This window comes from Aedes aegypti, chromosome 1 (genome assembly GCF_002204515.2).
Source record: "Aedes aegypti strain LVP_AGWG chromosome 1, AaegL5.0 Primary Assembly, whole genome shotgun sequence".
NCBI lineage: Eukaryota > Metazoa > Arthropoda > Insecta > Diptera > Culicidae > Aedes > Aedes aegypti.
This window is the reverse complement of record NC_035107.1, coordinates 171,046,535-171,065,637: the sequence shown is the minus strand read 5'-3', so window position 1 is coordinate 171,065,637 and position 19,103 is coordinate 171,046,535. Positions and strand designations below refer to the sequence as shown.

General features: G+C 34.4%; 1 protein-coding gene across 6 annotated transcripts in view; it reads left to right on the top strand.

Moving 5' to 3' along the window:
- The window catches only part of LOC5570645, a 59,552-nt gene extending 40,816 nt beyond the window's left edge, over nt 1–18,736 (top strand). For all 6 annotated transcript variants that reach the window (XM_001653227.2, XM_021853453.1, XM_021853445.1 and 3 more), the window contains 2 exons: nt 17,607–17,859; nt 17,949–18,736. In XM_001653227.2, the coding sequence (XP_001653277.2) occupies nt 17,607–17,859; nt 17,949–18,667 (972 nt within the window). In that variant the 3' untranslated portion in view covers nt 18,668–18,736. The remainder of the gene's footprint in view (nt 1–17,606; nt 17,860–17,948) is intronic.
- Nucleotides 18,737–19,103: the final 367 nt, after the last annotated feature.

Genomic DNA, 19,103 nt, shown 5'->3' with positions numbered 1-19,103 from the left:
ACTGCCCAAGTGAATCAAAAGTGTCAATAATAGGATTCGGCTCCCTACTTCTCAAAGATCTAATCATATTAACGTGTTAAAGAAACCTCATACTCTTGAAAACGAAGTGGGGCGCTTGTGGCGCATCATACCGATTTACCCTACATTTACTGTTAGTACCTTAATCGTGCGCTGCCAGTTAACATGATTGGGGCCGTACTGGCGTTGGTCCAAATATGCTCGAAGCACTCCTAATCGCAGGCTTCTTCCTTGCTCTTGATTTAACCTCTTTCTCCCGCTTTCAACGATCAACTACAAAAGAGAAACAATTTCACCCACACACAAACTGAGCGTCCGTACTCTGCGGGATGAAGAGTTTACACGTTTGTGTTTGCTTAATTCCACAGTTGTAAATAATTTGTTTTGACAACCTCTGTCCTCCAAACAGAAAGAGATTGTTTTTCCCCTTTCTCAAATAGGGGGAGAGATTTTTTAACCATTTTTCTGTTCGAGGAAGAGTATTTCCAGAGAGCTCTTTGTTGTCTCTTTGCAGCTCTTTGCCCAAAAGGGCAGCAATGATGATGGTGTTTGCAGAGCTTCCCAGTAAGCAAAAGCTGTCCAATGAAAGATGTGTATTTGGCGATTGTACGACATTTCCCAGAATGACGTTCCCCAGAATGACATTCCCCAGAACGCCATTCCCCAGAATGAGACATTCCCCAGAAATCCATTCCCCAGAATAGGACATTCCCCAGAAAACAATTCCCCAGAATGGGACATTCCCCAGAAAAAAAAATTACAAAAGATTTTTGGGCTGTTAAAATCCAGGTCAATGGTAAATAGCAGGCTTCAAGTGCGTGAGACTTTGTTTGTGAGACTCACCGAAAAGAAGCACACGATCATCGTTTTGACGTGCGCTTGAAATGAGACTTCTCTCGTCTCTCTCTTTTACTGTTTGTCGCATCGCACGTACATAGGAAACCCGAGCGCTGTGCGACTGCATCGTTTGTCGCATTTAGCAATTTGTGAACCGCATGTCACCGCAGCGCATGTATCGTCTCATGAGGCTTAGCTCATGAGGCTTCCATATGTACGAGGCAGCTGCGTAAATGTGTAGTATACGGAGAGCGACTGCCGATCGGTATTCTAGGAGCATTTTCGGAATAACTTTTTTCACAAGTGTCGGATTGTTTCGCGGTCTTTGGCAATGTTTTTCATCGTAAAAGTACCTATCGAGGGCTATTTCTAGAATTTTTATAGATGACGATTTTTCTTAGTAAACGTTAGTTTTCCCAAAATAAATCCCATATAAACTTTGAACGGCGTTAAATTATAGTTTCACTGGTCGAGGTGAAATTTTGCACAGTTATTATGGGACCCAAATGCAATCCAAAAAGTGAACTGAAGCGATAATCTGAATTTTGTCCCACGCTACTGCCCAATGTTCGGCTTGCGGGCCGCGTCTAACCCACGACTTAATTACGTGCGGCCGCGAAGGTCTCGAACACATTTCTTATGTTTGACCCGTTCACTATTCTTTCAATCTGTTTTAGTTTTAAGTTTAGTTTTACACTTTTTTTTCGAATCAAATATTAATGATTTTAACCCGTATCCGACCGGGTTATGAAAAAAAAAATCAAAAAATTCTCGTGAAGCTATTTTTTTTTCAATTTGCAAACTTGTTTCACTATATGAAATCCAAACTCTTCTTTTTTCTTATGCTGGGGAAAGTGGTCCAAAATTTTGCCTGTGGCCGGAGTTATTCCGGTGTCCTCCTGGGTCGAGTCGGGTAAAAAATTGATCAACTTCCTTTCCCGAGCAGTTTTATAATACTAAACTGCCTGACTTGAGAACCAAACAGCGCTCCGCGTTGAAAATTTATCCCATTGGTCGCCACCAGCAAGCAAGCAATTTGATTGATTTTCTATGCGAACTGATGACAGATTCTCCAGTCTTGTGCACTTGAAAATTCAAAGTTTGGCTTCGTTTTATAATCACCTTAAATATTTAAGTCAATTTAAAATTTCATTCAGAAACCCTTATCGTATATAAGTATCATTCACGATCTCATTTATATATCTTGTATTCTAAAATTTTCTAGAATCCTCATCTCATTAAAATATTTGCCAGAAGTTCTCAATTGGCATCAAAAATTTAGAAATATTCAAAGTTTTCATAAATTACTGAAATATTCCGGAGTCATTGGAAAGATTCTCGTCCCAGTCATATTTAGCGGAAATTCTAAAAAAAAAGTACTTATATTGTTTGAATATCATTCACGAGATATTTATTTTATTATAGTATCAATACAATTTCTAGAATTATTTTTAAATTAAATGAAACAAAAAATACTTATCTCATGAATGCATTCTTCAAAACTTCTTATCAAACACATCTTTTATGCATAAAATAGAAGTTTTATAATATCCTAATATCATTCAAACATATGTCAGAATTTCTCAATTGGCGTCAAGTATTCGGAACACTTGAAAGAATTTCATAAAACACCCAAGTTTTCCAGAGTCATTGATAAAATTCTCATCTCATTCATGTATTTTTCAGGATTTCTTTAGGAAACCATTATGTAATTCAAATAACAAGACACGCATTTCATTTATATGTTATTCAGATATTGGAATCCTCATCTTATTCAAATGCTTGTAAGAAATTCTCAATTGCTATCAAGATCGGATTTTTCAACAATTTTTTTTATATTTCAAATATTACAGTCAATTAAAAATACTCATCTCATTCATACATTCATCAGAATTTCATCAAGAAACCCTTATCGTATATAAATAACATTCACGAGAAATTTCACTCATATATTTTTTCTGAAATTATCTGGAATCCTCATCTTATTAAAATATTTAACAGAAGTACTAAATAGGCATGGAGTATTCGGAAATATTCAAAGTTTTCATAAATTACTAAAATATTGCGGAGTCAATTTAAAGATTCTCATTTCAGTCACACATTCAGCGGAAGTTATTTAACACTTATATTGTTTGAATATCATTCACAAGATGTTCATGTTATTCATATATTATATGGATATTTTCTAGTATCCTCGTCTTATTTAGAATTGATTTATAAAAATACTCTACTTATCTCATTCATGCTTTCTTCAAAAATTTCTTTTAAAACACTCCTTTTATGCAAATATCGCTGACGAGATACTCCAATTTTTTTTCAGAAATTGTCTAATTTTCTATTCAAATATATGCCAGAAATTCTCAATCACCATCAAGTATTCAGAATAATTTGAAGAATTCCACAAAACATTTCCAACGCATTTACACATTTCTCAGAATTTCTTCAAGAAACCTTTCTATAATTTTAATATCATTTACAGATTCCCATCACATTTATATATTTTTCAGAAATATTTTGGAATCCTCTTCTCATTAAAATATTTGTCAGAAATTCTCGATTGGCATGATGGCATCGATAATTCATGACTGTTCAAAGTATTTCATAAATTATTCGAGTATTCCGGAGTAATTAAAATATTACTCATCTTAGTCATACATTTAGCGGAATTCCTGTAAAAAGCATATAACTCAATTGTCATTCATGAGATACTCATCTTATTCATATATTATTAAGAAATTTTCTGACACTCATATCATTTGAAATTATATTGAGAAAATATCTATCCCATTCTCGTCAGAATTTCTTTTGAAACACTTCTTTATATGCAAATATTACTTTCGAGATGTTTTTCTCCTATTATTCAGAAATTTTCTTATATTCTTATCTTATTGAAAAAGTTGTCAGAATCTTTGAAATTCGCAGATATTCGAAAATATGCGGAAGATTCCAGAGATCATTCAAATAGTCGAGAGTTATTTAGAAAACACTCGTATCATTCATGCAAGATACCGTATTTATTTTAGAAATTCAGTCTTATTCGAATGTTGTTTACGAGATACTTATCGCATTCTTATATTTCTCAGAATTTTTGTAAAAATCCTCATCTCATTAAAATATTTGTCAGAAATTTTATATTGCCATCGATAATTCGGATTTTTTCCAAAGAACTCCATGATATTTTAAATATTGAAGTGAAATAAAAATACTCATCTTATTCATACATTTATCAAAATTTCATTCAGAAACCATATATGAATATTATTCACGAGAAACTCATTTCATTTAAATATTTTGTTATACTTAATTTTTTTCAAAATCCTCATCGCATTAAAATATTTGCCAGAAGTTCTCAAATAACATCGAATATTCAGAAATATTCAAAATTTTCATAAATAACTGAATTATTCCGGAGTCATTCAAAATATTCTCATCTCAGTCAAACATTCAGCGGTAATTCTTAAAAAAGGAGCATATATTGTTTAAATAATTTATTTAATTATATTCATATAATATTGAGACGTCTTATTTAAAATTGCATTAAAAAAATACTTATCTCAATCATGCATACTTCAGAATTTCTTCTAAAACATTCCTTTTATGCAAATATCACTGACGAGATACTCTATTCAAATATAAGTCAGAAATTCTCAATCGCCATCAAATATTCAGAATAATTTAAAGAATTCCACAAAACACAAGTATTTCTAAGTTGCTGAAAAAATGCGAATGTTTCGAGAGAGCATTCAAATATTCGAGAGTTTACTAGAAAATACTCATTTCGTTTATACATTGAACCTTTTTTTTAGAAACCCTTATTTCATTTGAATGTAATGTATTACTCAAAATGTTGGTAAAGCTCCTCATCTCATTCAAATATTTGTCTGGAATACCCATTTGTCATCAGGTATTCGGAAATATTCAAATTATTCCATAAAAATCTCAAATATTATTAGGATTTATTTTAATAAACCAACATGTCATACAAATAGTGTTCTTGTCATAGCTTTGTTTGTTTTCAACTCGATGTATTTCAAAATATTGTACACTTTATCAAAGACTTTTTAAGCAATCATCTTTTCATATTGCAGCCTTTTTCAGTGTCTACCAGTAATTGGAAAATATTCAACAAATTCCCAATAATCACATTCAAATTGTCTGTCCAAAGTTCTCAGCCACAAACAATTAGAATATTTTCAATGAATTTCGGGCATCCCACTTAGAAAGCCATGAGATACAAATATTTACTTGGAATTTCCAATGCCAATTGTAATATGAAATATTTAATTCAAGATCAGTTGCATCGTATACTTAGTACATTCCGCACAAGCACGCTCGCTTGATACATACAGCACGAGCATGTTGATCGCCAGGAGCAAGCTGAGAACCGACCGCTCTGAAATTAAAAATGACTTATGACGTATTATTTACTAATTTAGAAAACTCTAATCCCCCAATATATTTTATTCAACAAAATTAAGAAGATTTGTTCAGAACAATTTGCAGATAAAATTAAAATTGATCCAAGAATTCGAGGCTCGAAGTAATCAACACGTGATACCAATATCAATATCAACAGATCACCCATCCTACATCATTAGCAAAATGACTCACAGTTAGATGAACACATTTCATTTATCGCTTGTTGGTCGGTTTTTCGTATTCCTTCTTCCCACGGCCCGCTGCTGTTGCAGCGGAAATCGTTTGCGCATGAAATGGAAATTGAAAAAGTATGCTATGAATTTTATTTTTCAGCCTTATAATTAGCACCAATAGATTGCAAATTTTCTCAGCAATTCATTGGTATATAAAAAAATGTATGCTTTCATATTAGAAAACCAAATAATCTTGGGGCAAACAACTGCATGTCTTACAAGCGCACCCACCATCCATGCTAATCCATCCTTTGCCACGTTCAAAGAGTAACGGTTCATTTCTTCAACGGCTAGGGTGGGCATGCGAATTTTCATATAGGGGGACTGGGGGTAGTTTGCCCACGTTAAGGAGAACAGCGGTTTTAGATGTGAAAAACATTATTTTATGATCTTTTTTAATTATGGTTTGATAGACAAACATGTTTTCTACCAAATAGTAGAAACAGCTATCTATTTTAACTTTTCTGGGGTTAATAAATTAATTTTCAAAAAATGCTTGCTTAACTGCATATGTATTGTTTTACGGGGTAAAACGCCCCGCTTGAGTTCGGCGTTAGCCATGCTGTAAACGAACGCACACAATCATGCTTGTATATGGGTTGCATGCATCCGGGCGTTTGTTCAGATGTTATTGTTCAATAATAGTATACATGCTGATACGAAAAATGTACATTTGTAAGGTTCCAATTTAGTCGTAACCTCAACGCGGCATTACGGTTGATAGAATTTGAATTCAAACGGCTGTTTTGGTGTTATGAAATAGGGGTGGGCGTTTTGCCCCCAGAGTTGATTAAAGTTTAGGTCCTTCAATAAGCTTTTTGAGGGCAAATTTAACATATGTTTTGCACGTAATACAAACTATGACAGTGCACAAGTTGGCTCTTGGCAATAGTTTTAGAAATTTGATTATTTATCGACCTAAAACATAACATTGAAAATCGCACAAAATTGCAACGAAAACAGCGAAAAACGTTTTTATACTATTTTATCGATTTGGTTGAGAAAAACACATAAAAATATATTGGGAAAAGCATTTTTATCCATTTTCTATGATCTAGGATGAAAAAAAGCGTTCTAAAACACATCGTTCGTCCAAATCGATGGTAGCGCGTTTTGCCCCCTATGGGCATATTACCCCCAGTTCCCCTAATTTCAATATTGCAATTGGAGCAGTCAAATTTATTTCAGAAAAGCATCAGTTAGATAGGTAGTTTACTCATCATTTTCAAATAACCATGGAACATAACAACACCTCCTTATCAGGTTTTATCAAACATAATTTTATATATTGTTGACATATGTTCCCTCATGCAAATCATAATTAGTGTGGAAGCGTCAAATCAATTCTAACTCGCGCAAAAGTTTTATCAAGTTGTTGTATATTTCTTTCACTGCTGAACTGGGAATAAAAGTGCGAGATTGCTTCGAATCATAGTGGTGTCTTCAGATCATTTATTCTTTGGACTGCGATGAATAATCCCGCTGAAGTAACTGACTCGATTTGATGCCATCGCGCACTTTCATTAGCGTTCCCGCACTTGTAAAAACTTTTGCGATAGTCCAGTAGTGAAATAAGTATCATTATGAACTTTCACTATGAAATTATACCTATCCAAGAAACAAAATATCTCTATCATCAAAACTCATCAACCACCAGAAAGTTTCCCATTAGCTGCAACGTGGATTACTCCTAGAATTCATTTTGCCCACTTGGATGAACTATGCCTGATTCATCGATCGTTGAATGGCTATCGTTGGCAATTTGATGGCTAATTTTATGAGAAAAATGATGATTTTTAAATCGCGTTTAAAAGACATTCCCGTATTCCTGCCTAATTTTATTGGAAATATTTTTTTACAGGAATAATCCTTGAGGAAATATCTATCGATGGATGTTTTCCAATTTTCAAAATATGCCCCCAAACAGCTTCTATCAGATGAAATAGCAAGCAATGTCTTATATTTTCGGCATTTCATTCACCACTCAAAAGACATTCCAGCTAAATCTAATAACTTTATGAACATGGTTTCTTCACAAGAAATAATCTCCATTTAATTTCGAAGAGACAAGTGAGTTTAGAATTTTGAAAAAAGTGGTCAAATTTGTTAAAATTGCGATCAAAGTAGCCCGCGCGCATTTCAGACGCGCCACTGACTTGGGCCTTAACAACTCATGTTTTGTAGGAACAGGCAATCGTGCAACATGAAAGATATTCAAGTGATTTAAGGAGTCACTTTCAGGGAAGCTTCTTTTAAAAACTGAAATATGCCTTCCGGAAGATCCGGAACATCCGTAAAAGTGGTCAAATCGTTAAAAATAACTTGGAAAGCCGCGGTTTTTTCAATCTCATTAGTTTTCAACATACATAGACATAGCCAATGCTTTGAGTGCATAAAACCATATATGGCCATTGGGTGCTCACCGGAAGATCCGGAATATCCAGAAAAGTGGACAATCCGCGTGATTTATCCCACAACACCGCAATTTTTGAAAATTCATTGTTTTCACTTGCCATAAACAGTATCGGTATTTAGGCCACCATGTGACTCTAGTTGCCTACCCAAGTAACAATTCCACAGCAATTTGGCATTCGTGTGGATTTATTAATGTTTTATGACAGTTACGTGAATGCTAGGAAAGCTAGAGGCGACATTTAACGTTACTAGAAGATTATATTTTGTGAGTCAGCTGTAAGTTGTTTTCAAAACCTTTTAGAGACAAACTATAAAGTTAAAATTTTGTGGCTACAAGACCAGCTTTATTGCAGCATATAATACCTCATTTAAACTGCTAGTGGTGGCTGAATGACACTTATTTGTGACGGCTATGATAAAAGATTGATTTAATACACCTTATTGTCATAAAAGCTGCTTTTAAACTGATTGACTTGCACTTGAATATTGATAACTTACCTTATTTATACCTTTGAAATCAGTATTTGGGCTCTTCAGATGTATTGCGAATGCATTGCGATGCATTGCAAACACTTATTCCCGATGGAAAAACGACAAACTAATGTCCGTTTCATTGTTTTTTGCGAATATTCTTCATAATAATGTCAAACTTTGTTGAAAGCTGCTTAGTTGCCATAAAAAGCCAAAAAAAGCTGAATCATCTTCAATCAGCATTTATCAAGGCAATTTTACATCCACAAATTCCGAATGCTAACTATGTGCCCTTATTTGTGTATTTATGATGATAAAACAGCATTTGTCGATGGCAATCTATCAATCATGGTTCCGCCATATTAATTTCACTCCGGTTGCCACATTTTATTTTTTTCTAATCATGTTATCTCCATGAATTCGCTCATAAGATGATATGGTGTGATGATTAAACTGATTGAATATAATTTAAAGCACAATAACTGACCAATCAAACCAAGAAATGTTGAATCCTTCACCTGGCGATTTATTTTAGCAATTGCTAAATTACTAGAAATATGCCACTTTCAGAGGGGGCATAGGCAAATTTTCTTCTCTTCCATCACATTTCACAGTAAATCTCACTCGGCACTAAAGATTTGAGCACTATATCCAAAGAAACCACTTCAAATAAAAAAAACACTTCGAAATAAATTATCACAGACGTTTTCATTCTTATTTTGTATTGTTTACATTATAAGATCGACGTTATGATAAAATCATTTTCAAGATGAAGCGACATTCATCTAGAACAGGTGACCTCAAAATTGCTACCATTAATGCTATTTTGCTTTATTTGTGTGACATAAATATGCTCTTCATAGCCTCTATCAGAGTGGGCCAACTAGTCACGTTTTAATCTACAAGAGGTTTGGGGGATGCGATGAAGGCAACAGTGCCTTGACCGTGGTTTTATGGGCGTTCATTTATAGCACCCTGGAAGTAATTCGTAAAACTAAAATTGTTACTTGGGCTACTGTATGGTCCCCCGAACGATCCGGAACGTCCTTGAAACTGGCCTTATCATGGAAGATGTCTCTGGAAATTCTCGTTGTTTTTTAGTTTCACTAGTTTTCTACATTAAAAGACGAAACTAATATTTCGAACGCTTTATGATCAGCTATGGCCACTTGGGGGTTTACCGGAAGATCCGGAACATCCGGTCGGTCCAGGATATTTTCGTAAAGAGGGGGGGGGGCACAGAGTATCATCGTACCTGTCACACGATATATGTACGAATGCGAAAAATGGCATAAATTTTCCAAAGAAAGCAGTTAATAACTGTGAAAGTGCTCATAAGAACACTATGCTGAGAAGCACGCTCTGTCCCAGTGAGGACGGTAATGCCAAGAAGAAGAAGAAGCTCATTACGCGTGGATTTTTATGGATAAATTATTAGTGAAATCATGAAAAAAAATCCACGTGTTCAGGTGGGATTCGAACGGTTTTTTTATAATCCTGTGCAAGATTGTAATCTTATTCAATATTTTGATAGAATCTTAAATGATAGATTTTTTAGCAGTTTTATTTTAAAATACACACTGAAAAGCCTTCTTTAATATTTTCAAAGTAGGATACTCGCAAAAGATTGATGACAATTTTCATAAATTTTGAGTCATGCTCTCACAACATCTTAAGCTGGATTTTGAATAATAATAAGTCGGATTCTGAATATGTTTTTTTTTATCTTAGGAATCATTCTCACTGTCCACAAAAAATTTACGATAGATCCTTCAAAACATTCTTGGTGAGATTGTTATATAATTTCGAAAGGGACTTTTGAAATATCCAGCGTCAGAATATTTAGCAGCAATTTTTTTCCTAATAAAACAGCCATTCCATGAAAAACCGATCTAGTGGGTCATCCTCATCCGAAATAAGGATACACGTGTTTTTGGATTTTTTTATTAAGGTAACCATTTCCGAATTAGGGTGACCAAAAAAATCGCAATTTGGCAAAATTTTTATTTCTAAAAAAATTATAACTTTCGAACCGTTTGTCAGATTTTCAATCTTTTTGGATGAAATGAAAGCTGAAAATTTTGACTTTTAAGGAAAAATATATTTTTTTTACAAAAATTGTTTTTTTATATAAAAAAATCAATAATTTCCGTTTTTTTCGTGTTTTGAAGGCCTCGGGACGGGGCTATTGCTGTTCTATTTTTTTTTGTTTTTTCTTGAAAGATCAGAAAATTCTACGTTTACTGTCAAATTTTCAGCGATGTATGTTTTTTAGTTTTAGAGATATATTATTTTGAAAATAAAAAAAAGTCATTTCTCAACGGCACACACTGTAAGTCTCAGCGCATTAGAAGTCGAGCACTCGACACTGAAGAAGTCTGTAAGTCGCAGACGAAATAGGCCTATCTGTCAAGATAAGCATCACATATTAGAGTTTAAAGGTAGTTGCTCGCCTTACAGTGATTTCAGTATTTTATTTTTTTGCAAAAAGTGAAGTGTTAAAGTTCAATTTGTAGTTTTAAACATACTCTAATAATCCCTCCTCTAAATTTAATATAAAAAAGTGTAGCATTAGATTTTTTATTTTTTTAAAAAATTATAACTTTCGAACAGCTCAACCGATTTCCAATCTTTTTTCATGGAAATAAAGCTTAGATTTCAACTTTTCGGAATAAAATATAAAACTTAAAATATATATTTTTTTACATTAAAATAAATGGAAATTTCTAGAAAAAAAAATAATTTTTATATTTGTTCATATATAATAATATTTTTATAATTTTTTTTTTAGATTTTTCAATTTTGTCTAAAAAGTTGAAATCTTAAGCTTTAATTTCATAAAAAAAGATTGGAAATCAATTGAGCTGTTCAAAAGTTATGATATTTTAAAAAATAAAAAATCTAATGCGCTGAGGCCTACAGTGTGTGCCGATGAAAAATGACTGTTTTTTTTTCAAAAAAAAAATATATTTCAAAAACTAAGAAACATACATCGTTGAAAATTTGACAGTAAACGTAAAATTTTCTGAACTTTCAAGAAAAAATGAGAACAGCAATAGCCCCTTTGGTCCCGAGGCCTTCAAAACACGAAATAACGGAAATTATTGATTTTTTCATGTAAAAAAAAACATTTTTTTTTTGTGAAATCTTATATTTTTCATGAAAAGTCAAATTCTTTAGCTTTCATTTCGTCCCAAAAGTTTGAAAATCGTTCGAACGGTTCAAAAGTTATAATTTTATTTAAAATAAAAATTTTGCTAAATCGCGATTTTCCTGGTCACCCTATTTCGGAAAAGGTCACCCTAATCAAAAACAATCCAAAAACACGTGTATCCTTATTTCGGATAAGGAACAAAATATCAAATTTTCACGGAGTTCGGTGACCCACTAGATCGGTTTTCATGGAATGGCTGAATAAAAAAAAAGATTTTGTCAAATTTCAAGAATTTGATTTATTAACTTTTATCAGAATTCATGCGAACATTTGTGCACTTAAAAAAGTAGCTCGCTACACATAATTGTTTCTGCGATTTGGCCCGCAATTTGTCTTATGAGATTTCATCAATGTATTGCATTTTTCTTTAATGTTCACAGTTGATCAGCAAAAGTAAACTAATTTTATTTTGTATGGAGAAAAGCATCTAACATCAAATTTCTCGAGTAACGAAACTGTGGCTAGGCTGATCATAAGCAAATCGGATAAAAACGGGACAAATGAAGAACAAAAAACGGAACAATCTTGAAAGACGAAACGTACTTCAATTGTTGTTGTCCTTATCTATTCAACTAAAATCTTAAGTAAACATGGCTGAAGGTTAGTAAATATATTATATGAGACAAGAATTTTGTACTTGAATCTGAAGAATCAGCACGTTGATTTTGTTATGAAAAACTAACGTGTAATTGAATTATCGATTCAAAAAATTGTTCACATTGTTCACGCTAAATCATGCACAGACCCGGAACAAAGTCCAACATCAAAAACAAAGCAAGCCGAAAACATATCCTGTTTTCAGCATCGAGTTGATGTCAAAATTTGATATCAATTTAACATTATTATATTCGGTATCATATTTTGTTTTCGTTTTGTTATCTTTTAATTTTTTTATGTAACAGTTTAATATAATTATATATTATTACTGTTTCATCTTTAAAAGCTATGATAATATACAATATACTGCATTCTTCTTTTTGCAGGCTTGTTTTGGTATCAAACAAAAATATTAATATCTCAGTAAGTTCCCAATTTGTCCTCAATGATAGCAGAACTGTTTTCAATTTGCTGTTACTGATAGCAAAAATAGTTTTCAATTTGATTTCATGGGAACATATTTCTGCTCTCCGTTTTGATATTTTAACCGTTAAAACGACCAAAATGACAACCAACTAAGTTATCAAAATCCGCGACATTACAACATGAAAATAAGCTTTCACAATGATCTCAAGCTTTGTTCGGGACTTGCTTCTAAGTGTGTTCTTTAAGAGGTCTGAAAGATACAGTTGCAACTAACTGCAACTTTTAAAGATTTTTGAATATTTGCAGCACAGTCCTTAACCAGCACAAGTATAAACATGGGTTTTATGCATTAAAAAAACATAAAATCTTCTAATCCTTTGTTGTATCGGCTACCAGACTCTACACCAGAGCAAATTTGTATAAAAAATGATACAACATAATATGTGTAGTTCCCAATATTTTATTCAATTTTTATATTGAAAACCGTAAATATACGATTTATTAGCATAAAGGCGTAAAAGTAAAAGTGACATGTTTGCAAATAATTGCTTGCGTCTTTATGAGCAATTTAAGTACATTTTACAGGGTTGTTCATGGAAAACAATGAAATTGGTGCTTGAGACAGTTTTGCGATTATATTTATATAATATGTCATTTATGTAAATTACAGCTCTTTTAGTTAAGAACAACTTTCCCTTCCATACCGAGGTTTTAAAATGGCTTAATTTTACAGATTTGATTTTAGTCTCGCATCTCCTTGCATTCAACGCACTGTGGAACGTCTCATACAATGGGGCTCTGCACAAGAATTATTCGCTCTCCTTCGCTCCTTCATGAAATTAGTAAACAACAAGGCCAGTAAAAGTCAAAATGCCATACAAAATCAAAACAGTGCAGAGCCCCATGCAGTTCAAACCGTTGTAAAACAAAAATAACGCGCTAAGTTTTTGGAGCTTTGAAACCAGTACCTATCGCATGAACAGCGCATGAGACATGTCACATATCGGATAGCGCATGAAACAGCACATGTGCAGTCAAGCTCGTGTACACATTTCGACAATGTTGCGATGAGATTTTACTTCGTGCGACACATCGGAATATTGTGAGCATGCGATTTGTCGCTCTCATAACAGTTTAGTTGTGTATGCTCTGTTTGTTTCGCTCTCCATAATACAAAGAGAAATGCGACAGCCGATCGCATTGCTCACGGTCTCATCGGTGCGGTCGTGAGATTTCGGGAAGCCTGGTAAATAGTAAATAGTAAACACATTTAACTGAAAAATTCGAGGAAAACCAAATAAAAGTTTTCATAGGTAAAACATTTTAGTTTTGTTTTTTTTTTTTAACGACAGCACTTCTGATTTGTTGCAGTCTTTCATTTATTAATTAGAAATCTTTAGAACCGCTTGGATGATTTTTATATATTATGACGATATTTTCCTTGCAAATTTCAAGCTGGTTTAGCCTCTCCTTAGAGTTAATAGATTCTGTTCAAATTTTTACAGTGTTTTTATTGTAATCTGGCTAATGTGGGCCACTCTAGTGCATACAGACTACGATATTTTGTAGCTGTTAAGCTTTGCTGTAAAAAGAAATTATCAAAAACAAGAGACATTTTCTAGTGTAATTGTGATTCATTAATCTACGTAATTACGAAGACAATAAACTCAGGAAGAACAGCATATGTTTAAAAAAAAGCGACAATATGCTATGAAAGCAAAAAAAAAACATTCCATCAATTTGTTTTGTACATATGAAGAATACTACACTAATATAAATCGTCCTTCGGAAATACAATTAGAAAGAACAGCAAATTTTAAAATAAGGAAGAATAACAAAAAAAAATCAAAAACATGGGTCAAGTTTGATCATAAACCATAGTATGACATATGTGAGAGCAGCTTATTTTGAACAGTTGTGCTACTTTTCTCCGAACGACGGTTCCCCGAATTTCGTTTCCACGAACGCTAGTTCCCATAATGCCAGTGCCCCGAATATCCTATTTCTCCGAATAGCCTAGTTCCCCAAAAAGTATTTAGCTCTTATAATTGTCATAACTTTATGACTTTTCTTTACTATTCTTTACTTGATTTGCGGTTCTTTCGAGTTTCACCATCATCGGCATTATTGGCAAAATGTACTTACATATTTAGTCGAGGATAATCTAATAATCTACATTATCTTCTTCTTTTAATTGCTTATCATTCTTTCTAGTTCAGCACCTAGTCCCCGAAGACTATTCTTGCACCTGTTTCAGGGAAACGAGTCATTCGGGGAAATGTCTTTTGGGGAAAAGGGTCATTCGGTAAGCTGGCATTCGGGGAAATGATATTCAGGGAAATGACAGTAGCAAAATCATGTTGAGCAGATGTAAAATTGTTAAACAGTATTTCCCCTTAAGATTTTGGTTGGTGAATCACGTACACAATTATTTTGGAATTTTAAACCCCCATCTTTCGTCTTTTGCCCGTACAAACGTTTTGAAATTTGTATAGGCCGTGGTCTTTGGCCAAACCATGCACCCCCATAAATGACCAAGTGGTTTATGGACGGTCCCAGATGGTTTGCCTGAGGAAAGGGAAGCATCCCGATCTTATTCGCTTGAGATCCATAATAATAATTTTGACCAAACAATATTTTGAGTGAATTGACGCCTGTGTCCGGAATTCAAAGTTTCTTAGAATTCGAATTAATTCAGCAGGTACATTTTTAAAACTAAATAAATTAATTTTTTTTTCTCCACTCTTTTATAACGTATAAAAACGATTCTGGGGAATGTCCTATTCTGGAGAATGGATTTCTGGGGAACGTCATTCTGGGGAATGTCTATCTGGGGTTTGGCTGTCTGGGAAATGTCCTACAACCGTATTTGGCTATAGCCAGCGTTCCTCTCCACTCTCTCAGCCATACAATGCAAATCGAATGCTGATTCTTAATTGTTGTGAGTGTACGAGTTTGCTCCATCTATCTGATAAAGATGAGCAAAATAAAGCCTGCCTACCCGTAGTTCCATGCATTGCACATTGGCCCCAAAGCCATATAACATTTTTGTATTCCTAGAAGAATGTTTGCGTCCAAACCGTCAGTTTTAGATACATGGTATCTTAGGGAAAGTTTCTTCATATTTTTCAGTGATGTGAAATTAGGGTGGCCCACGTGGTTTAGGAATCAGAATATGAACAGTTTTGCTGATGCATTTAGATCAATTCAATGTTCAACAATGTTTTAGAACAATCGATTTGGAGGAACTTTGCCGAAGAACCTAAATTTCCAACTCGAAGTTAGAAATTATGATGAACGAGTTATGATTTTTTTTAAAACAAATATGTTAGGGTAGTCATGAAAAATCAGTTTTTTCTTGATTACTTTTTATGTGATAATTTCTCGCAAAAACTTGGTTCCAAGCACTTGGAGCTCTTTCGATTTCTCAACTTTCTGCCGAAGAAATCACTGTTCTCTTATGGTTGCAGAGTTATCTACATTTTTCTTAAAAAAAAATATTGTTTTCAAATGTCGATATCTCTGAAAAGCGCATACGGATTTAGAATCTTTAGAATTATTAGGAAGATTATACTTTTTTTTGTAAATGTGAGAATACGGCGGCCTTCCTTAGCTGAGCGGTTAGAGTCCGCGGCTACAAAGCAAAGCCATTCTGAAGGTGTCTGTGTTCGATTCCCCTTGACTTCCCTGGGCATAAAGTATCATCGTACCTGCCACACGATATACGAATGCAAAAATGCCAATTTAGGCAAAGAGAGCTCTCAGTTAATACCTGTGGAAGTGCTCTTAGAACACTAAGCTGAGTAGCCGGCTCTGTCACAGTGGGGACGTTAATACCAAGAAGAAGAGGAGAATACTGTGAGGACATTTTTTGTTTAAAGAGATTAACAAAATCATTTAAGTAATATGGTTTCGTACGACAAACGTCTATATCTTGACTAATAATTGAGATAGCTCTTGGTGGCTTCAGCGAAAATGTGCACAATTGAAAGCTCTAAAAGTGTCTACGTAAAGTAATGTATTGTCCGTTTGTGTCGCAACCAGTATGCCATAATCAGGATATTAATCCTGATATGCCGGTTGGTACTCCTGTTAGTTTGGGCTATGGTGCTTCAGAGTTGCATTCGTATTTTTGTTGTATTTATGAAGGTTCAGCAGAACCCACCCCAGGGCAACACCCTGGGAGGGTCTAGGGAAGTGTGACAGTGCGTGTATTAGGTATTTCAGAAAATGTGACAAAGGAGGGAGGGCGTCTAGAAATCCGGAAAAACGATGAACGTCAAATTTGAATCATCCCTAAGGTTAACAAGATATTTTATATTGAAACCAATTACCCAAAATCCCAAAAGTTTATTCTTAGTCTTTTTCTTCTTCCTGCTTCTCAGCTTTCTTTGCTAATTAGCCAATTTCGCATGTGTATATCGTGTTGCTGGTATGAAAATACTCTTTGCACCAGGACCGGTGGGATTCAAACCCACGACCCTTAGCTGGGCTTTCTGAAAAGCTGCGCGATTACCGCTACAGCCCCCAAATACGCCTAAGCTACGAGTCTCCTTTTACACGGTTCCGTTTTATATGGAAACCTCAAAACCGTCCTACGCTTAGATGAAATACATCCTGCCTCGAAGAATAACTTATAGAAGTAGTATCGAAATAAAGTATTGAAAACAACAAAAAATTTAATACTTCATACTTCTTTTACAAATCTAGGCAGCTTGTGACCATCAAAAATAAAATCCGTTAATTATTCGTCAAGAAGAATGCAATTTACTATAAATTCCTGAATTCCATAAGGCTTATACAAAGAATCCGTTGCTTTATAACATTGAAACATTTTTCTTCACTCAAGGTTGAGCTGATAGCTAATAGGTCACTGCAATTATATTCATTGTGAAATTGATGAAACTACTACCCTTTGGAGAGTATTTACCAGGTATTCAACGGATTAATTATGTAATTAAATTTTCTCATTCCAGAACCTCAACCCGCAGTCACTGTCACGGTTCGCCAGTTGTCTTCAGGGCATTGCCGGTTTGCTGGAATGTCCCGTTTGTTTGGAAATCATTCGACCTCCTTCGTGGCAATGTTGCCATGGTCATCTAATCTGTTCCGGTTGTCGCTCCAAGAGCACCAAGTGTCCAATTTGTCGTGTGATGCTAGGACGGGGTCGATGCATAGTTGCTGACAAATTGTTTCATTTTCTAGTTCAAACGCTTGGACAGCATGGAGGTGGGTATTTTTCGTGTACAGAGATGGGTCAAGCTCATATTACAATAGTTTCAATGTGAATCGTGTATTTCACATCACTTCATTTCCAGAACACAAACATTCGGCAGCTAGAAAGACACCTAGTTTACAACAAATCAGCGTCCGCTTGCCATTACTTCTACGTGACCCCAAACACTGTAAACAATCATTAAAATTGAAAGCAAATAGCTACAATATTAATAACGGGACATCCGTGGAAGATAGGACCGCAAAAGTGGCAATGTGTCCTCTGCAATATTACTGCCCTTCCGGTCAACCGTGTGATAAAATGAAAAATCAACATGACATATTAATTCATTTGCAGAAATCTCATCAAACGAGTGTGGTGCAGTATTATGCGGCCCCAGGCGACCAGCTTAGTATAAATTTCAACGAATCGTGTGTAACATGTATCGTCCTCGTTCCCGAAACAGCACAGGACGAAAACAATAACAGCTCACGGCATAAGGCTAGTTCTAACAGTAATTGCGGTATCATCCGGAATAAATTGACTTCTGCTGTCATGGAGCAGAATGAACATTTTTTCCTGGCAAAATTCCGCTGCATCGAAACCAGCAGTCAAGCTCTTTATTGGTTGTGGTACCTAGGTTCAATAGAGTCCGTAAATCGATTCCACGTTACTTTATCGGATGTGCATAGTCAAATCAGTTGGAGTGGAGTTCCGATATCACTTCGGCAAAATTGCAAGGAAGCTCTTAAAACGAAACAGTTCGTCAGACTAAACTATGAAACAAAAGGACTGCGTGTTAAAGTTGAATTTAGAAAATAAATTAGTTTTTTTTTTGTGGTACAGCTTATGAGTTTAATTTGTTGAGAAGATTTCGGCCTGTAGTAAGTATTCTCCAGAAACAATAATAAATTATTTGACACATTAATCGAATCTGTTCTCAGCACGTATATATGAGGAAGTATCTGGTATAACACCATTTGACTTATATATTATGTAGTGTGAAGAAAACATTTTCACAAATTACTTTTATACTTTGGACTTGTTATTGATCTGCTTGAATCAAATGTATGTCATCTTCAACCCTCTAGTTCATCGTAGATTCATATCTATGAAAATTGTTTGAAACGCTGACTTTGGTTTCAATCACCATGTCTACGTAGTTTGCGAATAACCTTTTGCGCATAAGACACTTTCCACGCATATCTACGCCAAGATATCAAAATTTAAAACTCCGAAATATTTCCAAAGCTATGCA